We start from the raw sequence: 24,979 nt of genomic DNA on the forward strand, positions 1-24,979 counted from the left end.
TGCACTGCCCCAAAATTGAACACAAGTATCGATGCACGCGTACATGTTGAGAAACCAAATATCAGCTTGATTGTATTCATGCATAGGCTTTTGACTGGGTAACATGCAAACAAAAGCTTTTCACTGTGCCTTGTTACACGCAACAATAATGAACTACACTAAACTAAACGAAATAATCGGTTGCTGTGTTTCCTGCCTAGCAGTAACTATTGTTCAAAAACACTTGTTTGTAAAACATTTCAGGCTATGAGGTGAGCTTGAAATGCGTATCATTTGAAATCGACCACAAATCAGGCTTTTAGATGTACCAGCACTTTATGTTTCAAAAATCCAAAATATTAAACATTTTAGCAGCTTCTAAGTTCACCGGCAAGAATAATGTTGTCATTCATGCCATTCCATAACAAAATAAACACGTAGTATGCACCGACTGGATTCCGAGAAATTCCTAACCATTCCACAAGGTTTCACTGGCAGTAAGAAAGTATCATCAGTATGTCGGGAGTTTACAGATTCCAGTACAAGAGAGCAGCCAACACACATCAGCTCAGGAGATAAAGAAAGCCACATCTGGCGTCAGGGATGGAGAGCTGAGAAGGTTCAGCAAATGGCCAGAATGTCATGTAGGGGACATTCACTCCTCCAGGTCCTGAAGGAATTAGGGCTCAGGGCTGGGTTTTCATCTGCTGGAGAGGTTAGCAGTGAGGCGAAGCCTTCACCCCCATATATAACAACTCTGCTGACCAACAAGTCCTCAAGGGTCCCTGTTCCTCGGTGGGAACCTGAGGCTGGCAGCAATGATCAGGGCAAGGGTAATTGGGGCACAAATTACGGCCAGCTAAAGCTTGTGGGGAAAGGGATGTTGGAGTGGGCACAATTTGTTAAAATCATGGGGCAAAATAACCTGAGGGAACATGGTTGGGGATGGGGGAGAAGAATGAGCAGTCCCAGATCCATGATTACACTGAAGGAATTGCAGATGCTGGTTTACACAGACACAGATAGACACAGAATGCTGGACTTCAGCGGGTCAGGCAGAAAAGGAATAGGTGACATTTCGGATCGAGACTGAAGAAGCGTCTTGACCCGAAACGTCTCCCATTCCTTTACTACAGAGATGCTGCCTGTCCTGTTGAGTTACTCCAGCATTCTGTGTCAACCTCCACGATTACACTGGTGGATCTGTTGCTGATTGAACTGGCTGACTGTTCAACAATGTGGGAGGAAGCTGCGTGAGGGGGTTATTTCACAATGGCTGGTGCAGCTTCCTCCAGCCTTTGCCCTGTCAAACCCTTAGTCCAGGGGGGAACCTCACGCAGGGGGTATTCCCAGAAATTCTCCATGCCCAGATTGGCAGGAGAGATTCTGCTGCCCATAAATAAAAACACGTTGTCTATATTGGCCGCGCATTTGGCTCTATCAATGGGGCCGGTAAACAGGAAAAAGCAAGCACACAAATGTGTAAGATCACACTCAATTATAACTTTAAAAAGAGAATTAGGTAAGCAGAAGACGGGGTAAAATATACAAGGAATGAAAGGGGAGTGAGATTGATTGTAAAGCTCTTCCAAGGACCCAGGCACAATGGGTGGGTGCTGTATCGATGGATGAGGTGAGGTTACTTCAGTGCACAGAGGGTCAGAGAAGTGGTGAAATCTCCGATCTGCAATGCAGGGTAGAGGGGCTCGGTGAATGCCCCCTGCTGGAAGGTGTGTATCGGGGTAAGCTTCCTGTCCGCCACGCTGTAAAATAAGATCGTCCCAGCCTCATAATCCACGTACACCCCCACCCTGGAAATGTTCCCCGCAGTCAGCTTGGTGTCGTTGTCGTCGTGGAGAGCCAGCACGGAGCCCACCAGCGAGTAGAGGCACCACGACTTGCAGTTCCTGCCCAGCAGACACTCGGTGCCCTTGCCCTTGCGGCTGATGCTCTTGTAGCAGAGGCCGATCTTCCAGACACCGCTGTCCCCGGCCACTTCCACCTCCCAGTAGCAGCGGCCCCCCCTCATCCCCTCGGCGCACAGCAGCTGCTGGCAACAGTCAAAGCGCTCCGTGTTCCTGGCCACCGGCTGCCTCTTGGGAGACAGGGACACCGTCCTGTTACCGTCACACAAGATGAACTGGGCATGGGCCGTGTTGAGATCCGGGGACAGCCTCTGTCCATCTGTGGATACACAGAACTGCGTGATAGACCTCTCAGGAAAGGGCTCGGAGGCAATGGTTCAACCAAGTTGAACAAGGGTATTCTGGCCTGCACTACAATTAGAAAGTCAGGAACAGATGCAAGAAGAAGCTATTCAGCCCCTCATGCTTGCTTCACCATTCAAGGAGATCATGACCAGTTTCTTACAACACTGACACACTAGCCCCCCTGTCATTGATTCCCTTAATATACAATAATCATCCAATCGCTCTCTTAAATAGACTCAACTACTGAGCCCCCACTGTCCCCTGGGAAAATCACTGAACCCCAAATTCTAAGATTTCTGTCCAAGACTGGTTGTTATTACAGTTGTCACAGTCTGCATGAAGCCTCTGCCTTACAGGAAGCCACCATCTCTGCCTTGAGGTCGAAAGAAGTTGTAATTCTATATTTATGTCCCAATACATGAAGCCGTTGGCTGGTCTGTACGATGGAGCTGCACCTCCCATTTGCTAATGGGAAATGATCAGAAAGTTGATGCCTGCCAGGGAGCTACAATATGTGTTGAAGTTGCCCCCTGTGCTTCTGAATTGGGGGGAAAAGTCAGATACAGTCTGTCATGTATTTATTATCATATGCACAAATACAGTGAGGTACAGGTACAATGAAAAACTTATTTACAGCACATAGACTCAACAACATAGAAAAACATAAATTATACATAATCATCCAAGACAGTAAAATAAAAAGACGGTGCAAAAAGACATCAGTGCAGAAACACAATTCAAAGCAAGACCATGGTAGTGCAGGAGATAGTCCGTAGGGTTCTCTTGTCAAGGTTTACTGAGGCACCCTTTACTTTGCAACGGTTATCCAGATGTCAGATGAAGTCTTAGTTTGGGATTCCCACCTCAGTCCTTTATATTTTTGTTGTCCTGTTTTCCTTAGTCTGGGTTTACCACAGGGTTCCATTCCTGAATACTGTTTGCAACCCATAGTGTTTGTAGGTTGGAAATAAAAGGTAGCGTGTGGGAGAAGATCACAGAAACAGCTGTGATGGGAGAGTGCGAAGGCGAGGGAAGAGTGGCCACCAGCCGGCCTAACTGACTCAATGAGTGAGCGAGTCTGCTCAACGCTCCCAGCTCTGTTCAGCTCCACCCAGCTCCCGGTGGTTATGGCTCAGGGAAAGGTGGTGGAAAGTTACATAGAAATGCCCTGTTCCTGTCCAGCAGAAGATGCCTGTAGTCCCACAGCAGACAGTAAATCCACCCCAACAGTCTCCCAAATGCAGGATCCGTTCATAACCCAGAGAGGACCTTACTCATGAGTAAACAACCCCAACCTGGTCAACATTTCATGATTCCAACCCTATAAACCTCCTCATAAATCCCTCTGCACCCTCGGTAACAATATCACATCCTTCCTGTGGAGTGGTGTTCACAGCTGTAATCTAACCAATAGCCAATTCAAAGGTAACCTTTCTGAACTTATATTCTATGCGTCATCTAATAATGGCAAATATCCTGCATTACCTTTTGATATCACCTTATTTCACCACCCTGCAACTTTCAGGGATCAGTACACCTGCTCTCCGAGGTCCCTCTGTTACTTCACACATTTTAGTATCCAAACAATTATTTTACCCTCCCCTTGTCCATGACCCCCATTTTTACACCCATCTAATTAGTCCATTTATACCGTGCCTCAGTCTGGACCCTTTGTTGTCATAATCGACAGTCACAAATTAATTAATCATGTCCTCTGCACTTGTCCAATCAGTAACATATGCCATAAAAATCAAGGGCTCAATGGCCTGCAACCACTCTGCTACTACCCTCCAGCCACTAACACCACCATTGACTTTCACTTCAGCCGCTAACGGAAGTTTTCATCTAACATCCTACTTTTCCTTGGATTGTAACGATGTTTACCCTTCAATGTGTCATTTGGATCTTTGTCAAATGCCTCCATCCAGTCTACAACAAAGGCATTGCCCTCAACAAATCTTCCAGTTACCTCTTCAATAATGTTACCACAATATTAGCTGTCCTTGCAGGCCGATATTCTCCTTGTATGAAGCACGCCAGAAGCCATTTTCCATGTAATGCATGGATGATATATAGGTACAAGCATGGCAACATATTACCATAGTTACACCATTGGTACTTAGCACACAGTGTAGCAATGACATATGATAACAAAAAATGCTGGAAATACTTGGCAGGTCGCGCAGCATCTGTGGAGAGAAACAAAAGTAAGGTACCAGCTATTTATTTCAGAATTCCTTGCAGGTTTTTGATTTTAATCAATGACAGGCCATGGGTCTGCAGAATATAACCTGAAATCTAGCAGATGTCCATTTTAAAGAGGATGGTTTCATAAGCCGTAAGTGCTTGAAAAGGTAACATCAGTGGGGCAATGGGGAAAGGACAGAGTAACAGGAATTAATGGACTATGTTTTCTAGAGGGTGCACTATGATGATGTACAGAACGATCTCCTTCATTGCGGGATGATTCTTTGGTTGCAAACAGTCGCCTTACAATTTGACTCATTAGCAGTCATGTACTGCCACTTACACAAGGAGATTAGACGATCCCTGTCCTTCTTCACCTGGGAAACAAGCTCGTAATTTTTCCGCGTGTGATTTTTTATCCTATCCAGTTTTATTTTATCCAGGCAAGGATGAGGCTGAGGTGACTTGAATGGTGCGGATGCATTCTTTATCCTGGAAAATCAATGCAACATATTATCCGTGCACGCAATAGATCGTCAGCAGAAGGCTTCAGCACTCGCACGCACACACACTATTGAGGGATTCACAATATAAATCATCCCACCTCTGACATTCTGGGAGAGGCAAAGAACTAGAGACACAACGGTCAAGAACAAAATATACAGCTCAGAGTACAGAGGGATCTTGGGGTGCAAATCGATAGCTCCCAGAAAATGGCAACACAAATAGATGATATTTGGTAAAGAAAGTGATGCCATGCTTGCCTTCATCAGTCAGGGCATTGACTATTAGGGTTGTGAAGTCATATTGCAGTTCTATAAAACTTTGGTTAGCTGGGTTTAAGATATTGTGCGCCGTTACAATTGCCCCATTACAGGAAAGATGTGGAGGTTCTGTAGAGGGCGCAGAAGTTCACCAGGCGGTTGCCTAGTTTAGAGCGTTTTAGCTCCATAGAAAGGTTGGACAAATGGGGATTGTTTTTTTTGCTGGAGCATCAGTGGTAAGAGGAAACCTGATTTTAAAAAAATACAACATTTAAAAACAACGTGGTAGTTGGAGTATTTTCCACGGGTGGAAATGTTAAATTCTACATTGATACTGTGCTCCAGAGATTGTGACTTGAAGTAATAGTACTCTGATAGTCTCCCAGAGGAGGAACGGAGTCCCTTGCTTGAATGATACAGGCAGGCCCGATATCCTAAGTCTTTGATTCACTCCCCTTTCACCACACCCACCCTCCAAATCTATCGCCCCACCACTTGCCTTGCAAATCTCTTTAAACTTTTCCTCTCATCTTAAAACCTCTAGTTATAAGGTGGATGATGGTATTGACAGATCTCTTCCTCTGGTCTACACCCTCTGAGGTCTCTGACCCTCTTCAATTCGATACTCCCAGTGTTGTAGGAAGGAACTGCAGATGCTGGTTTAAAACGAAGATAGCCACAAAATGCTGGAGTAACTCAGCGGGACAGGCAACACCTCTGGATAGAAGGAATGGATGACGTTTCAGGTCGAGACCCTTCTTCAGACATCCCAGTGTTCCACACAGTGCCTCACACTTGGAGCTAAGTCGTGCCTGAAGAAGGATTCTGAGCTGAAATGCCACCCATCCGTTTTCTTCGGAGATGCTGCCTGACCCGCTGAGTTACTCCAACATTTTGTGTCTCTGCTGGAAGCAGTCCGATAGGTGTGGGAGTGCATGGCACAGGGGATGGGGAAGAGGGCTGATGTTTGGCAATACTGTTCTGTGAAAGAAAATCACTTCACCGAGAAAATGCTGGAGAGTGAGACACGCGGAGGTGGATTTTAAACAACTCTTGCACTTACGTGGTTGCAATAAATAACCGATCGTGTGATTTGAACTGAATCAGCACATCAAAGTGACGATTTTACTTCAACTTGTGTTACTAGGAAACCAAAGATCTTGTGAATACGTTATATAACAGCACAGCGCTGATGTCCCTGTGCATTACACTGAAAATAAAACTCCCACAGGTTTAATATATGGTGTGTTATGTTGCCATAGCACTCCCATGTATTAACTTATAAAGCACCCATTCAAAGCCCAAGGTAGATTCATTTTCCATAGCCTGATGGACAAAGGTACCATTTTAACGAAGGGGCAAAAAGGCAAATTAATAGAAAAAATGAGCAATATTTGGAAAGTATTCAATAAATATAGGGATTTATTCCATGTGAAACAATATTAACAGCATAACATTTTAAGTTCAATTTACAGGCCAGCTGCTATTTAAAACACAGAAATTCAACCTTTTAGTATCAGTTGCTTCAAGGCAAAATAATCGTACACTGAGGGCCTCACCCTGGCCTGACTCCTTGTGTAGTGGCCTATTTTCCTTCACATCTAATATCAAAGTGTGGGGTAACTTATAACAGCCTCCAGCTTGCAATGTTGTGGGATCATAAAATAATACAGATGGAAAAACTTAGTTCACATCATCCTTCAAGCACCGTTACTCTTTCATTTTATTCTCCATCACGTCCCTTTGTGTTCCCCCAGATTTTACCACTCACTGACACATGAGGGGCAATTTTACATGTCTAATTAACCAACCATAGCTTTTGTATACGGGAGGAAACTGGAGCACCAAGAGGAAATGTAAGCAGCCTCAGGAGAACATGCAAACTCCACACAGCCAGCATCTGAGGTCAGGATTGCTGGAGCCATGAGGTGACTGTTCTTACTATTGAGATGGCCTTTCATTGCCATTCAGTAGACTGTAGATGGGAAATGTCAGAGCAACCATGGCTTAATGCCCAGGGCTGTTCTTTCCAATTGCCACAATCAAGATAGTGCTGCATATTAGCCAGTCTCCTAGAAACATATATTGTCATCATTATATGCCAGTCCATTTAAATAAATTGTAATAATGTTATAGCCACTTACCTGGTTATCATTGAACTGAATCCCTGTAAAATATAAGACTCAATAAGTAAATTTGCAGTGTAAAGTCTGAAATTGAACATCTTGCATACAGTTTAAGATCTAAAATAGGAAATGATAATCTTTAGTTTAGTTTAGTTTAGAAATGAAGCGCGGAATCAGGCCCTTCGGCCCACCGAGTCCGTGCCGACCAGCGACCCCAGTACACTGCACTATCATAAATGCTAGGGACAATTTATATATTTTTTTAAACCAGAGCCCATTTAACCTACAAACCTGTACATCTTTGGAGTGCATGTCCAAACAGTCATGGGAGAACGTACAAGCTCCGTACAGACAGGACCTGTAGTCAGGGTCTAACCCTGGTCTCTGGCACTGTAAGGCAGCAGTTCTACTGCTGCGTCACCGTGTCCCCCTTTAAATATGTTCCTTGGCACAGAATGTAGGATGCAACTCAGAAAGAGATTACCTCTGCCCCATTCTTTGCTCACTGCTCTCTCCTGTTACCATCATGTAGTTTGCCCTTTAATCAGTTACTATATTTAAGGTAAGTGACTGGCCTTTTGTGAACAGTACATGTTAATTCTATGAGGGAGTTCAGTACTGCAACCACCACCCTGACCTCCTACACAAGCAGTTTCTATTGACATGTGAAATGAAAGAACATTACGTGACTCAGCAAAATAATTAGTTAGTTCTTAGATAAAAACAACCTATCTATTGCAGAAAATATCTTATATAAAACTCTGGTATTGTCTGTTTAAGAATATGACTGGGAGCTATGAAGATAACAAAAATATCAAAGGAAGAATTATACTGCACACAGCAACAATTATAGATTAGCCAAAATTTCAATTAAATGTATTATTCAAGAGTAAGCATTATGTAATCAAATGTAAATTACTGTGTCTCAATTTTAGTTATATTCTGCGTTCTCCTTGAATTTGTTTGTCCTGACTTAAGTCTTCCTGTATCGTTTGCTTCTATATAATATTTAAACTTTCAATAAACCTGTCCAAATTAGATTAGATGATATACATTGGCCATTTACTGACCAAAGATTACTTTTGTCATCGAGCCAGACATCATGGAATTAGGCCCTTTGGCCCACCACGATTACACCAACCACCAAGCACCTCCCCTCATACCATCTTTCCACTGCATTCTCTATTGTGCAGCGCATTGAACTGTGCAGTGGAGCAGCAGTGGAGTTGCTGCCTTACTGCACCAGAGTTCAATCCTGGCGATGGCTGCTGTCTGTATGGAGTTTGTATGTTCTCCCTGCAACCACGTGGGTTTTCTCAGGGTGCTCCAATTTCCTCCCACATTGTGCAGGTTTGCAAGTTAAATGGCTTCTGTAAATTGTCCCTAGTGTGTAGGATAGACCACAGTGTATGGGTGAGCGTTGGGCGATGCAGACTCAGTGGGCTGAAGGGCCTATTTTCACGCTGTATCTCTAAACTAAATTAACTACTTTCCCGGCACTTTATTCTGCTCCATCGACCCAATCAACCCACACGGGACAATTTACAGTAGCCAATTAACCTATCATGTTGGAGAAAACCAGGTTACTCAGAGGAAATCCAGATGGTCACAGGCGGAACGCGGCCAACTCCTGTGGTAAGGATCAAACCCGGGTCCCTGGAGTCGTGAGACCTCAGCTCCAACCAGCAGCGGTTTTAAATGTTGATTTTAATTGTTGTTTTCAAAAATAAAGCTTGGAATAACCAGCAAGCAAATCTGCCACAAATGTCACATATCAGCCAGGCATTAGTGCAGAACTTGTACACAGTGAGGTTAAGCAGGAGGCAAAGAGTTGACTCATGGTGCATTTTTTTTTTAACCAGAGCCAAGATGTTTATCAGCAGGGGTTCTCAGCCCTTGATCAGAACAAAGACAATCATAGTGGTGAGGATTGTCACACAGAGTGTCATGTGAGCTGAAATAAGTTGTGTATCACCTGAACACTCTGCTCCATCTAAGGAGGACTGAGAATGGACTGGAAACTGGATTTACCAGGATGAACATTATCTCCACTAACTGGGTGTCCCCAGAATTAAAAAAATGTCCCTGGATTCTCCTGCAAAAAAAGAGGCTTTTCCTACCAATTTAAATCTGACCAGACTCTCAACCAATGGTTCATTTCTGTTTTAGATCTGCAACCTCCTCGGGCTAAAATGCAGCCCTGGTGCAGGCATACTGGGAAAGGCAAAATAAAAAATGACAGGGTGGCTGATTTTACAGTAGCTTTGAATTATCAATTATTTACTGACTCACAGTCCAAGCGATCTGTGGAGCCACCACTGAGCTAAAATGTAATTAACCTTCCAGAATATAATCTATAGTTTACACTAGCTGACGAGATAGTTCATGACACTTGCAGCTCCACCATCTGCTATATAGTCCACCTTGGCATGAGTCATAGGACCAACTGTTATACCTGTCTGGGACATTAAGAGTGGCTGGAGATTGGATGCTAAAATCCCTGAGCCTGGGATAATAAAGCTGCCGTCAATATCCATACTCTTCCAGTATCATTTACATCCCCGGATGTATAGACCTTCTGTAACAGAGTACGTCTGATCATCACTCTGGTTGCAAAATCAGTCTTGTGCCTTCACTCTGCTCCAATCAGGGAGTCTTCCTTTCACACCATTTCCAATAAAGGTGAGGAGATTATACCTTAAAGATTAATAGGTGGGAGGAGAGGTGTGGGGGGTGCTTGGGGATCACTGTGATACTATGTACCAGTTATTACAAACCAGTAACATACTGGTGGAGTGGGACTTATCTAATTCACGTGAAATATTGTATTGTACACATTAACAATAAGGAACTCTGGATTCCTGCAAAGTATGAAGGCTGAGGGAATTATATTACCCCCAGTTCTGTTGCCAAGGAGATGAAGTATTTAGCTGTCAATAATTATGCATCAGTGAATTTTTTGCACAGTAGTGGCTATCTAACCACGGACATTATTATTATGAGAGTGGCAGAAGAACACATAAATTCTAAGAACCTTCAAAGTCAGTTCATTGCCAGCAGATTTTGCAGCGCTGCTCAGGTTTCTCAGCCTGAGCCTCCTTAGACAAGATCAGCAAGAACAGCACTGCCAGGAATATGATAATAACTTGTACAACTTAAGTGAAAATAAAACTTGAGTAGATAAAGTAGTGTCAAAATATTACCCTCATAAACACGTTAGCTGTAAATTACATATTTCCCACTTCATCGTACGTTATTTGCACAGTCATATTACTTTTATAACTTTTACATTATCTAAATAAGTAGCATTTCTGCTACTTCAGCAGTACATTGGACAGCAGATTACTTGTATAAACAGCATATAACCTGGATTTGCCATGCATTACGAGACAATGAACATGTTTCCTCCTGAACATATTACCTGTATAAATGAAAGCTTCTCAGTCTTCTGTGAAAGGTCATTAAAATTAACCAGGCACATCCCAAAGAATTTAATTTCCTTTTCCAGCTTGCAGATCTGAATGTCAATTGCTGCGATCACCCGGCTCTGCTCCTTATCGAGACACAGGAAAACATCGCGCTCTTCATTCTCAATGTGTTTCCTCAATTCATCGTACTTCTCCTTGACTTCCTTTTTAGTTTCTGTTATCAGACTCTTAGAGAGGAGTTAGCTCTGGTTATTAATTTGTAGATAATTATACTGTAGGTAAATATCATATTAGGCTTTTAGTAATGTAATTGAAAAATTAAAAACAAGGTAAAACAAGGCACAATTTAACGAATTAATCCCTTTTGATGACTGTCAATCGTGTCGCAAAGTCGCAAAAATTGACATTTCTAGACGTGATTCATACTTCTGTTTGAACTGATTTACTGGTGATGAACAGTGGTGTAACTGGTAGAGTTGCTGCCTCACAACACCAGACACCCAGATGCGATCTTGACCTCGGATGCTGCCTTTGTGGAGTTTGCATGTTCTCCCTGTGACCGCATGGGTTTTCTTCCAGGTTCTCCAGTTTCCTTCCACTTCCAAAAGACGTGCAGGATTGTAGGTCAATTAGCCTCTGTATTTTGCCCCTTGTGTGAAAGGAGTTGATGAGAAAATGGGATACATAGAATTGGTGTAAGCAGGTGATCAATGGTTGCTGTGGACTCAGTGGACCAAAGGATTCCATGCTGTATCTCTAAACTAAGCAAATTTAAACTAAATAAAAAGAGAATTTTCTACCAGGAGCTTAATCTCAGTAGCCGTGATGTTGATGACAATGTGTTCTGAACTACCTTTGATGGTGGTCATTTCCCCAGTGTGAATCTTAAAGCATTTCATTAAAAAAATTCAACATGAGACAACCAAAGTCACCAAAGGGACATAAAAGGGATAAGCGGTAACAGGAAATGGGGAGGTTAATGGAAGCAATTTCATTTTCCCCAATGTTTTTCGCTGCAATGTTGTACTTCACTTCCTGCAGGAATGGAACTAATCTACAAGACAAATGGGAAACTCTTCAAACTACATTGCCTCTGCTCCAGAATCAAGGACACCAAACCAGTCATTGAGCTGCATGTGTGTGCTTTTGTGCATCATAGACTGAAGTAGAGCTCCAGGTTCTCATCAACTCGCTCACAGTGGCATATGAGGGAATGGGCTTCATGGTGAACCTGCAGAACAAAGCTGTTAAACAACCTATCCCATTGTATAACACTTCCTTCCAATAAGATAGATCCTTGAGAATAGACCATTTCTTTTATCTCAAGAGCCACCTCAAGAGAAAGATAGTGTGGATCATAAAGCATTTCATGAAAAAAATGAAACATTGGCTCGCTGTTGAATTCACCACTGCTATCATAGCACCAGCACAGCATTTGGCTGACTGGGGAAAGGGAATTTAAAGATTAAGATCTCAAGCCTGGCTCAAATCTCACAGGCTGCTAGGCAGCAAGAATCTCTGCCCTCCTGAACATTTCTGAGACATGAACTATCTTATGTGCATGACATTTTCTCCATCCTCCCATCTGGGAAGAGGTACAGGAGCATTAGCTGCAAAACCAGCAGGATGCTCCTCAGCTTCTTCCCACAGGCTATAAGACTGTTAAATGGACTTTGCCCCCTGCCAAGTATCGCGCACAAACCCCCACACTGCAGCAGAGCCACTGTTGTGCCGCTGCCGGTCGGAACGGCTGTTGAATGTTTAGTAGAGTGTTAAATTTGTTCATGACATGTATTTTTTAATTTTAATTCCTATTTATTTTTTAATGCAAACTGAATGGACACTGGTTGAGCAACGTTTTTTTGTTTCCTCTGGGTATGCCAATACTCAGGAAATGACAATAAAGATTTACAATTACAATTACAATTACAATTATAGCAGGCTCCTGAAAGCACTGGAGAGGAATTACTAATGTGGTCTGTGCACTTTTGTCATATGAAGAGAAATGAAACAGGTTGGTCTATGGATTCTCTGGAGTTTAGATAAATGAGAGGCGATCTCACGGAACCATACAAAGCTCTTACAGGGCCTGACAGGGAGATGCAGAGATGATGATAAAGGGATCTTATGGAAACATATACAATTCTTAAGGGATTGGACAGGCTAAATGTAGGAAAAATGTTCCCATGTTGAGGGAATCCAGAACCAGGAGTCACAGTTTAAGAATAAGGGGTCGGCCATTTAGACTGAGATGAGGAAACACTTTTTCACCCAGAGAGTTGTGAATTCTCTGCCACAGAAGGCAGCAGAGGCCAATTCACTCGATGTATTCAAGAGAGTTAGATATTGCTCTTAGGGCCAATGGAATCAAGGGATATGGGGAGAAAGCATGAACGGGGTACTGATTTTGGACAATCAGCCATGAACATATTGAATGGCGGTGCTGGCTCAAAGGGCTGAATAGCCTACTCCTGGACCTATTTTCAATGTTTTTATGATGCTTTACCTGGCTGAGGAATCTGGAGCTGAGATAGCGATTCAGGATAAAGTTGGGAAGAAATGTATTCACTAAGCGGATTTAATCTGGCAAGGAGACATGGAGACACTTAGCTCAGTCCATTGAATATATTCCAGGTGGGAACATAGAGTTTTCAGTTTGAATGGAATTAAGGGACATTTGGTTAATGGAAAAAAGGCGGACCTAGATAAAAGATCAACCATGATCATATTCAATGTTAAGTCATGAGCTATTGAACATCCTACTGCTTCTATGTCCATTTTGTACGCTCTTAAAGTCATCCAAATCCATTGGAGAGATGGATGAACCAACCACTGTCCCCAGCATTGAGGCTTTAATCACACCCAGTCACCTCTGATGGGCAGACCAAATTGTTCACATGCTGGACAACATATTTCCAAACTTGACACTCCACTCTGGGCCATGTCACTGCAAGAGATGGTTAAACAGAGAGAGAAAAATACTCAAGAATGTTCTCAAAGCCTCCAGAAACGGGTGAAACATTCCCGCTAGCTTCTGGGCATCCCTGACTCATCATATAGAGAATACAGATCTAATCTACTCGATCTCTCCATATGCCTGGAACCAATCTAATCAATCTTCACTTCTCTCCTTCAATGGCAAGTACATCCTTTCTTAGGCAGGGAGACAATATTGTGCATACTGCTCCAGAAAAAGTCATACCAAGGCTCCATGCAATTACAGTAACACTTCCTCCCTCCTGCATTCAAACAGTGAAGTGGGAGTGAAGTAAAAATTCGCAAGCCTGGTCCCGCAGTGGCATTTTTATTTGTATAAGGTCGAGCAGACATACACTGTTTCACACTGTTGCCTCCCCTCCCATTTAGTGTATATCCACCTCCTTGTTGCACATCTCCAAATACATCACCTCACACATTCCTGAATTAAATTCAATTTGCCTTTTTTCAGCTCCCCCCCCCCCCCCCCACCCCCCCCCCCTATTCCCACCGTCTAAGGAAGAGTCCTGACTCAAAATGCCACTTGTCTGTCCCCTCCCCAGATGCTGTCTGCTCCCGGTGAGTTCCTCCAGTACTTTGTGTTTTACTCAAGATTTCAGCGTCTGCAGTTTCGTGTGTCTGCCCGACTGGGTGCTGGACCATCATTGTCACCCACGCGGCCAGTGTTTGTTTTTTATCTATAGACATCTTTATCTTGCCCCCTACATTAATACTGTTTACATCATATAGAGAAAGGGACTGAGCACGGAGTCGGGGGTTCCCACTACAACTCTATCAGATCCATATCCCTCAACATTGCCTCTGCTTCCTGCCACTCGCCTAATTTTGGATCTAACCTGAGATTCGATAGGCTTTGGAAGCAGAGGAACTCTACGGTCAGGCGGCATCTGATGTAGAATCCAGCATCTGCAGCTGATCGTCTTCATCTAATGCGGGATCTTGACCCGAAACGTCGACCACCCCTCTGCCTCCACAGATTCTGTCTGACCCGCTGAGTTTTCCCAGCCGTTTGGTTTAGTCTTGGATCGTTAGATTCCCTTCACCAACCAGCCTGACTCGCGAGACGTCGTCAAAAGCATGGTCACCCACGAATCTATGCAGACCACACCAAGCAAGCACCTGGTCTCACCCTCCGGGGCCCTCCGGGGCCGCCCTTTCCCGTCTGTCCCCCGACAATAATATCCTGCCCGGCCCAGCGGCCAGGGGGCCCGAGACTCACCTGCGTGTTGAGCTTCTGTGTGTGGAGGTCGCTCAAGGCCGCCTGCACGGACGCGGTGTTGCACTCGATGGTCTTGAGGTGTCGGTACAACTGGGCCTGCAAGGGAGACGGGCAGCGGGTGAGCGCAGCTTGCCGGCGACGGGGTGGAGGGAGGGAGGGAGGGAGGGAGGGGTGAGGAGATGAGGGGGTGGACGCGTGGACCTACCCGCAGCTCCCGCTCGCCCTCGCTGATGCTGCCGCAGCGGTGGCCGCGGTGGCGTCCGATCAGCGTGCAGAGGGTGCAGACACACACGCCGTCGTCCTTGCAGTAGACGTCGAGCAGCTTCTCATGCTCAGCGCACTTCCAGGCGGACAGGTCGGCGGCCGTGTCGACCAGCGGGTGGCTGCGGAACACGCCGCTGCCTGTGTGCAGCTTGAGGTGAAGCGGGCACATCGAGGCCTCGCACTTGAGGCACGTCTTGACGGCAGCTTGCCTGGTGCGGCTGCAGTAGCTGCAGAGCACGGGGCCGGCAGCGGCTCCGGTACCGGACTCCAGGGCCCGGCACTCGGGGCAGCGGCCGTCGGTCGCCTCGGCCAGGCAGGAGCGGCAGAAGCGGTGCTTGCAGCCCAACACTACCGGGTCGGCGTAGACCTGCAGGCAGATGGGGCAGGTGGGCTCCTCGCCCGGCCACGGATGCGATGCGGCAGTTGCCATGGCCGAGGCGGGATTTGCAATGGGCGGGATTGCACGTCGCGGCGGCTGGGTGCGGGCGGGCGGGCGGGCGGAGACGCCGCACTATCTCCGGCATCCGCTCATCTACAGAGGCGGATCGGTCCGTCAGACGCCCGGCGCTCCCGTCTCACAGCGTTGTTCCAGCGCTGCCTCCCCCTCCCTCTCCTCATTCTAGTCACTCCAATCGCGGCTAATGCCTGGGATGAAAGCGTTGTCCTGTCACAAACGACTAAAGAAATCAGAGCTCAACTCTTTGGAGTTTAGGAGAACGGAGGTGATCTTATTGAAGATTATTATTATTATTTATAAAGAGTGATCTTATTGGTCACATTTATCTTATCTTAGGTACACAAAAATGCTAGAGAAACTCAGCGGGTGCAGCAGCATCTATGGAGCGAATGAAATGGGAAACGTTTCGGACCGAACGCCTTCTACAGACGGGTTATCTTGTCTTAATTGGTTCTTTAAATTGCTCGGGTTGTAAAATGTTGGGATAATAAAAAATGGGATCAATGTAGGACAATGGGGTGAATGCTTGATGATCAACGAGATCCCAGAGGATGGAGTCAGGAATCCATGGAGGGAGAGAAGTTCTGTTTCTGTCTGCGTGATTCAATGATACAGTGAAAGGCACAAAGTGCTGGAGTAACGCAACAGGTGAAGCAGCTCTGGAGATGCTTGCCCAGTCTTCATCTTTATCAGAGAGGCCGTCTGGTCTGTTCTTCTCCGTGGATTGTCACCTTGTCGTGGTGGAGACGCTTGTGTGGGCCTGAGATCCTGAGAGCGATGCGGTCTGGAGCTATGCTCCTGGTAGGGCCACCCATGGCGGTAAGGTCGAGGGTTGAGGTCTCTACACACAAAGAGCAATCCAACCAAGACCCCAACGGTGGAACAGGCGGAGGACGATGGCTGACGTTAGTGGAGCGTCACAACGGCTGGGAAGGCGGATGGATGCTGCAGTAGAAAAGGGTCACCGGTCGTCTTGGACTCCATACCACTGGATCCTGACCCAGATCTGTCAAGGACTGTGGGGTGGCTGTCTGTGCACCAGTCTCCCCACGTTAAATAAAGTCACGCACAGGCGTCATCCATATAGGGAATAACACCCTGGAGACACCTATGGTCAGCCATGACCGAAGGGGGGCCGAAGAAGAATGTCTGACCTTCCGTTTGGGGAGTCTGCACCCCGGGGGCATGAACATCGAATTCTCCCAATTTTGTTAGTCCTTGCTGTCTCCTCCCTTTCCTCAGCCCCCCTGCTGTCTCCTCCCATCCCCCAGCCTTCCGGCTACTCCTCATTTTCCCTTTCTTGTCCCCACCCACCCCCGCCCCCGATCAGTCTGAAGAAGGGTTTCGGCCCGAAACGTTGCCTATTTCCTTCGCTCCATATATGCTGCTGCACCCGCTGAGTTTCTCCAGCTTTTTTGTGTAACCTTCGATTCTCCAGCATCTGCAGTTCCCTCTTAAACAAAGAATGTCTGACCTGTTGAGTTACTCCACCACTTTGTGTCCTTTTGTGTATTAACCGGCACCTGCAGTTCTTTGGTCTAATCGACGACACAGTGGTCTGACTAGCACCAGAGAGCGGGACACAGTGAGATAAAATCATGTTGCAGTGTGGGCTTGGTTTAAAACGCTGACATTCCATGCCTACTGAAGTACTTCGTACACTATATCCTGGACACGGTGTTCACGCAAAGAGACAAGACCCAGAACGATGACTACCCAAGTTTCTGAAGGTCCAGTGGTGTAAAGGGGAAAGTTCAGAATGGAGCCGCGGTTGAGTTGTAATGTGAAGCATGGTATGCTCAAGGATAAGGAAGAAGGGTCTCGACCCGAAACGTCACCCATTCATTCTCTCCAGAGATGCTGCCTGTCCCGCTGAGGTACTCCAGCATTTTGTGTCTACCTTGTGCTCAATGACAACAAGATGGGAAGCCTTTAGAATGAAGCCATTATTTTATTAGCAACACACAAGTGGAGGAACGCAGCGGGTCAGGCAGCATCCGTGGAGGAAATGTTCAAACGACATTTTGGTTCGTGTCCCTTCTTCAGTTTCTGAATCCATAGATGCTGCCTGACTCATTGAGTTCCTCCAGTGTTTTGCTTAAGATCCCTGCATCTGCAATTTCTTGTATTTCCGTTGGTTTTATTAGTTTTGTAACATTTAGGCACATTGTGGAAACTATGTGTATTTTCAGGTACAGTAGTAGGTGACCTATGGGTCCATGTGTAATATTGGGAGTTATAGTTGATGTTGCGAGATGTGGATGTAGGTGCCGCTGTGGAACAAACACACCGATGAGCCGGCGATGCGGTATCATCCGCTTCTGAACTACGTTCTCCTGGGCACAACCAACACTGCCTTTGGTCAGGGAATCTACACGACTGTCCACAACGACCCCCCTCTCCCCCCCCCCCCCCCCCCCCCCCCATCCCCATCCTCCGCCGTCCTACCGCCAACTGTTTGTCCCTGTCCTACATCTATCTTGGCTACTATCTTCACGTGGTGGAATTCACCTTTACCGTCCACCGTCCATGCTGGCCTCCACAGCCACGTCCACCACCAACACCTCCCGCAAGGATATTCCCACCGCCATGTCACTGCAGTGAATACGGAAAAATCCCAGGGATTTGAACAAGAACATTCCTGTTAACTGTCACGTTGAGAAAGGTGCGCTAATTAAGCCGCACCACAGCTTCACACCCGAGAAAATCACCTCTACGTGTACTACGTTGCAAATCTCTGAAGATGCTTGACAAAAATGGCCCATCAGAATCCCCAGCGGCGAACTCGCCCCTGTTCACGATGCGAATGATCACGCTGGTGACATGCATCTCCCATCCTACAATGTGGAGGCTACTGGTCTTCATCTGGTAGAGGGGAGTTGCTCTGTCCTTTCCCCTTTCCCTGGACCTCGGTGATATTATTGGTGCTCAGTGACATCCCCACCCGACCCATACCATGTACAGGGCGCCGCTTCTCGGACTTCCTGGGCTCATCAACATCTGCCTACCACCGCTCACCTGCCCCGTTCACTACCCACCACGCCTTTCTCTCACACTTCAACACATGTCAGCATCAATATCCAGTACACTTCGCTGCTTGAAGACGAGAGTAAGCAGGACAGAGCTGACATCGAGTCACAGAGCTATACTGCATAACATCAGGCCTTTCGGCTCAACTTGGTCATGCTGACCAAATTGGTATCCTGGGCAAGTGAAAATCTCTGAACCAACCATCCTGAATGCAATGAACGTTAAACCAACAGTTGTGCCCAAAGCAACGATGTTATACAAAATGGAAGACATTGTTCGCAATGGTATAAAGATCCGATGTATTTTAATACAATGGTGGGGATGCGGGAGGATTTGGGGAGAAAGAGGAATTGGAATTGAGTTATTGGAATATTGGGGACGATCAGCCATGTTCACAATGAATGGCGGTGCTGGCACGAAAGGCCGAATGGCCTCCTCCTGCACCTATTTTCTATGTTTCTATGGAATTGTACGGCTTTTGTTTTACATTATTGTGCTAAGGTGATCAGGGGGTATGGGAGAAGGCAGGTACGGGATACTGAGTTGGATGATCAGCCATGATCATATTGAATGGCGGTGCTGGCACGAAAGGCCGAACGGCCTCCTCCTGCATCCTATTTTCTATGTTTCTATGGAATTGTACGGCTTTTGTTTTCCCGGAGTTTATCTCGCGTTGAATGGATTATACACTTGGAAGGAAGTTGTACGGAAAGACCATCCTCGCAAAACGTACCCCCGGGTCACGTTCTCAATCAAATTGGGAGGCCCGACCAGATGAACCATCAGTAGTAAGGGGATCACTCCCTGAAAGTCGATACATCTGTGTGCAGCAGCCAGTGACATTACACTGTGTAGTCAATGTTGCAACGGCACACGACTGCAGACCCAAACATCCCATTGGGCTCAGACCCCTGCGGGTCCGCCCCCGGTAACTGGCGTGAATATAAAAGCTGGAACACCTGCAAGCCGCTGGAAAGAGGTGTGGTCGCTCACTGGAGAGAGGGAGTTGACGGTTGCTCGCTTGAGCACGACTGCGTTGTAAGTATAGCATGACTTGTTCGGGGAATACTTTGCGACCAGTTTACTGACTCGCTGCGCTATGCACCTCTACCCCGTATTGTGGCTTCGTCTTATTTTAAGTGCAGTTCGTTTCCCCCTGCTGAAAGATATACTCTTCCGGCCGCTGTTGGACTCCACCGGCCTACTCTTGTCCGAGGTTGGGTTGTGGGGGCCGAGGAGCTGGTTTTAAATTCTGAAGGTGACCGTTACTTCGCTACATTATTAGCTCCACCTTTTATCCGGCATCTACTCTGGTATATTTCGTGTTGGTTGCATTGACTCGTGTGTTATAGACAATAGATTTAATTGTTGTAACGATCCATTTTTTAATTTTAGTGTTAATTGTTAGGCAGGTGAGGTAAATGGTATTGCGTACATTTTGTATTCAAAGCAATGTCATTGACTCAAGGGGAATGGTTACTTTGAAAGGGCATAGCAACATTTGGCCCTTTGAGCAGCTCTGCCATTCATTGTGATCATGGCTGATTGTCCCCAATCAATAACCCGTGCCTGCCTTCTCCCCATATCCCTTGATTCCACTAACCCCTAGAGCTCTATCTAACTATCTCTTAAATCCATCCAGTGACTTGGCCTCCACTGCCCTCTGTGGCAGGGAATTACACAAATTCACAGCTCTCTGGGTGAAAATGGTTTTCCCTCATCTCAGTCCTAGAAATATGGAAACGTAGCAAATAGGTGCAGGGGAGGCCATTTGGCTTTATTGTACCCCCTGGTTCTGGACTGATTGTCCTAACATTGTGCCTGCATATCCCTTTCCCCTAGAGCTGCAATCTCCAATGGCTTGGCCTCCACTGCCCTCTGTGGCAGGGAATTCCACAAATTCATAATGTCTCTGGTGAAAATGTTTTTCTCATCAGTCTTAAATGGCTTCCCCTTTATTGTACCCCCTGGTTCTGGGCTTGCCTAACATTGGGAACATTGTTCCTGCCTAGCTTGTCCCCCTATGTCCCCCCCCCCCCCCCCCCCCTCCCATTGTCCTTCTAAACTCAAGTGAATACAACCCTAGTCTTTTCAATCTTTCCTCTTATGACAGTCCTGCCATCCCAGTGATCAATCTTGTGAACCTATGTTGCACTGCCTCTATCACAAGGATGTCCTTCCTCAAATTAAGAGACCAAAACTGTACACAATACTCCAGATGTGGTCTCACCAAAACCTTATACAACTGCAGAAGAACCTCTTTACTCCTATACTAAAATCCCCTTGTTATGAAGGCTAACAGTCCTAAATGGCCTACCCCTTATTCTTAAACTGTGACCCCTGGTTCTGGACCCTCCAGACATTGGGACAATTTTGCATCTAGCCTGCCCAATCCCTTAAGAATTTTATATTATGTGCAATGCCTTGCCAATTGTGCACCGAAGGTCAAGCAGGACTGTCTCATTATCTACACTTAAGGAAGAGCACAACTCCTTTTCACCTTCAAAGGACAACTGTTTGCTTTAGATGCCAGTCTACTTGTGTCATAAGAGATAGGAGTAGTATTGGGCCATTTGCCCCATGAAGTTACTTTGTCATTCAATCATGGCTGATCTATCTCTCCCTCCTAATCTCCTGCCTTCTCCCATAACCTCTGACACCCGTACTAATCAAAAATTTATCTATCTCTGCCTTAAAGATACCCACTGATTTGGGCTCTACAGCCTTCTGTGACAAATAATTCCACAGGTTCACCACCTGCTAACTAAATACATTTCTCCTCATCTCCTTCCTAAAAGAATGTTCTTTAATTCTAAGGCAATGCCCTCTAGTCTTAGACTCTCCCACTAGTGGAAACATCCCCTCCACATCCACTCTATCCAAGCCTTTCACTATTCTGTAAGTTTCAATGAGGTCTCCCTCATTCTTCTAAACTCCAATGAGTACAGGCCCAGTGCTGACAAATGCTAATCATAGGTTTGCATACTCATTCCTGGGATCCTTTTTGGAAACCTCCTCTGGATCCTTGCCAGAGCCAGCCAAAATTGCTCAATATTCCAAATGTGGCCTTACCAGCGCCATAGAGTCTCAGCATTACATCCACGTTTTTTGTATACAAGCCCTCTTGAAGTAAATGCAAGCATTGAGTTTGCTTTCATGATTGGGCTAGTCCCCAATCCCAACAGACCTGAAGCTAATAAACCAAAATTGAAAGGGTTATTGGCTAATGTCACATTTGATGCCACACAATTTAGTCGCATAAACTGCTTCGACCGAGTAAGTTGCTTTGCCACAGTGAGTTGTCTAATTGGCCTGTAACCACAATGCTACACCTTGTTTGCCTGTGGTGATCTTGCCTTGTCTCAGTGCTGCCACTGACTGTCTTCCTCCACCAGTAGTGGTGTAGAATTGCTACATTACATTTTACAAAGGACACAAGCTGTAGATGTATACAGCACAATGTCACAATCACTTCAGTGTATCACTGTTTTTCATCACTGGGTCAAAATCCTGCAATTAACTTCATATCACTTTTTAAAATATAAGTTTTCTCTTTCAACAAATCTGTCACTTGAAGTGAATGGAAATGCTGTTGCCACCCGAACTTGCAAATGGGGCTCCTTGTATTCAATCACCATGTCAACCAGTTTGAATGTTAAAGTTTTCAATAATTAAAATTCTTGGACAGTCAATTGGTAACAATTTTGTGTTGTGCCATTGCACATGGGCTTTTGGACAAGATTGAGGTTTGAATCAGCTGAGAACCACATTTTGGTTAACTTTACTTTGGTTAATCTTCTGGTCATCTTGGACATAGCAGTGAAAATGAATGATGGAGGAAGTCTTCATTGGTTAGCAATCTCATTCTCCTAATGGGTGCAGAAAAGCTGGTTTTGATGTTTCTCCTTCTACAGGTCTACAGCCAGAGATATGAAGCTCCCAGTACCCATTGTGATCCTCTGTTGTAGTCTAGTCAACATGCTCAAAATTGGTAAGTTTGCATCTGAGAAATGTTTTCAATGTGAAAAGTTTCCTTTTCCTGTCCTACCGCCACCAATTGCTGCACCGTACTGCTGCTTCAGTTTCCTGGCCTTAAAAATAAAGGTCTGCAACCTGGAAGCTTGGGTCCAGGGGAGTGATGAGCATTTTGTGACAATAATGCAATATTGCTGTGGAAATGATGTGCCATTTTGCACAATTGGAGGCTTCCATCAGTGTTTGGCCTCAAAGTAAGCCTTGAGTGGTAGACCTTGGAAATGAGACTTGCAATTTGTGGGTGGCAAGGTGGTGCAGTAGTAGAGTTGCTGTCTCGCAGCATCAGAGACCTGGGTTCAATCCAGACTACAGGTACATTCTCTTCATTGATTTTCACAGGGAGCTCTGATTTACTCCCACATTCGAAAGACCTACAAGTTTTTAGGTTAATTGGCTTCTGTAAATTGTCTTTGGTATGTAGGATAGTGCTAGTGTAGAGGGTGATCGCTGGTTGTTAGATTCGGTGGGCTAAAGGGACTGTTTCTACACTACCACTAAACTGAATTTAATTTGGGGTGTGGATTGTAAATTACTTCTATCTGGAAAAAACAATGAACCTCTGTCTTTTCAGAAGCATCAGAGATATTGATTGTACCAGAAGTTGTTAGTCTGACAGTTGACAGCATTCAGACAGTTAAAATTGTCATAAGGTAAGGCACCGTGCAATCTAATGGAAACTTGAACTTTGTTTAGTTTGGACCTTTTAAAGAAACTATGTTGATGCAATTTGTGCCCTAATAATTAGTCTATTTTTACCCTCTCCAGTGTTCCACTGCCAGAGGCTGTCGTCATCAGATTTTCTGTATTTTACTCATCTAAGCAAACTAATATTGTTGAGCTCCCAGAACAAGTAAGTAAACATCTTTAAACTTGGAAACTATCAAGGCAAAAGGGGTTTGACTGTTGACTTGGATTCACATTGTCCTGTTTTTTTGTCTGCCAATTGCTTTCTCTGTAAACTGATTCCTTTTGTACTCCAGTGAGTTTGCTTATTTTGTTGTAAATCGTGTTCTGCAAAGGCATTGACCCACACTGGCTCGTGTGCTTGTATCTCATTTTCCAGACTTGCACACGTGTGTGTATTTCCTGCAATAGCAGGTTGTACCCTTTTCATTGCATGATTTTTTTCTTCCATATGCCATGTCACAAGTTCATAAGTGATGGGAGAAGAATTGGGCCATTCAGCCCATGGTCTACTCGACCATTCAATCATGGCTGGTCAATCTTTCCCTCTTAACCACATTCTCCTGCCCCTACCACCTGTACCAATCAACTATCTATCTCTGCCTTAAAATATCCTGTTTTCAATTTACCTCCGTTTTAGCCAATTTAGTAGAACCTTATTTCTTCAGTCCAGTTTTTGATCTGGTCTTGAATGGCATTTTGCAAGATAAATTGGTAATATTTGAATTCTTTTCTCGTGCTGAAATGAAGATCTTGACTTCAGGTTTTGAGTGTTCTGTGATAGTAATTTTGTGCACTTGTATTTGCTTTTAATTTCTAAACGTGCCCTGTGACACAATCACATGAATGGAACTTCAAAGCTATTATAATTTATTTCGCCCTGTTTTTGCCACTTACTAATGAAGACACTTTTGTTTCCATGCTCTTAGGTTCTATTACCCCAGTTTACAAGCTCTTCATCCTTCCCAGTTAAAGCAGTTGAAGTTGGACAAGTTAGCATTCACCTTCAGTCTAACAGCAGCAATCTGACCAGGCATGTATCTCTATAGAACAGACCATAAAGCAACTCAGTTTCTCCTGTTTTGCCTCATGTGTACCAATGATGGACTCCCATTGGAACATGAGTGTATCTATTCCTTCTGAACATGTCACTATGTGCTGATCTACATTATCTCAAATTACTGCCTTCAGCTTTAAATGTCTGTACAATAATTTAACCAGATCCAGTTTGACTTCCAATTACCTACCTTCAAACCCAGATTCTTCTTTCCAATTGTTTGGGGGAAAGCAATATGCCTTTCTTGTCCATCCCTTCTCATGAAGAAAGAGCTGTTATCTTTGCTAATATTTTGGCTACGGGTTGGTTTGAGTCGGAACACAGATAAAACATTTGGCAGATAATATTTTCAACTTCTGTGTAACTTGGTGATGCTAAATGCCTAAGTTTTGCTTCCACTAACTGAGTTCCTGGTTCCAGAGCGCCCCTTTAGCAGGGATTGTTAGCAATAATTTCACGATGCCAGAATGAATGGATGTTTGACAAGGTATTGGACCATAGCTCTGCTGAGGTTTAATATACCTGTGTAATGACAGGAAGAG

General features: G+C 45.1%; 2 protein-coding genes across 3 annotated transcripts; one reads left to right on the forward strand and one right to left on the reverse strand.

Annotated features, from left to right (window-relative positions):
• Positions 1 to 302: 302 nt before the first annotated feature.
• On the reverse strand, positions 303 to 15,872 carry LOC129711238 (E3 ubiquitin/ISG15 ligase TRIM25-like). Its single transcript, XM_055658751.1, has 6 exons — positions 15,116 to 15,872; positions 14,911 to 15,006; positions 10,688 to 10,921; positions 7,285 to 7,307; positions 4,720 to 4,868; positions 303 to 2,163 (listed from the first exon to the last, which is right to left on the reverse strand). The coding sequence occupies exons 1-6, from the start codon at positions 15,602 to 15,604 to the stop codon at positions 1,619 to 1,621; spliced, it is 1,536 nt and encodes a 511-aa protein (XP_055514726.1). The 5' UTR covers positions 15,605 to 15,872; the 3' UTR covers positions 303 to 1,618.
• Positions 14,894 to 24,798, forward strand: LOC129711240 (cystinosin-like). 2 transcript variants are annotated; one of them, XM_055658754.1, is made up of 5 exons: positions 14,894 to 15,028; positions 22,576 to 22,652; positions 23,268 to 23,346; positions 23,462 to 23,546; positions 24,310 to 24,798. In XM_055658754.1, exons 2-5 carry the CDS (start codon positions 22,592 to 22,594, stop codon positions 24,427 to 24,429), a joined length of 345 nt encoding a protein of 114 aa, XP_055514729.1. In that variant the 5' UTR covers positions 14,894 to 15,028; positions 22,576 to 22,591; the 3' UTR covers positions 24,430 to 24,798. The 2 variants fall into 2 exon arrangements, with proteins under 2 accessions (XP_055514729.1, XP_055514728.1); XM_055658753.1 differs by lacking the exon at positions 14,894 to 15,028 and adding an exon at positions 19,282 to 19,699.
• The last annotated feature ends 181 nt before the right edge of the window (positions 24,799 to 24,979 follow it).

This window comes from Leucoraja erinacea, chromosome 29 (assembly GCF_028641065.1).
Source record: "Leucoraja erinacea ecotype New England chromosome 29, Leri_hhj_1, whole genome shotgun sequence".
In the NCBI taxonomy this organism is placed as follows: domain Eukaryota; kingdom Metazoa; phylum Chordata; class Chondrichthyes; order Rajiformes; family Rajidae; genus Leucoraja; species Leucoraja erinaceus.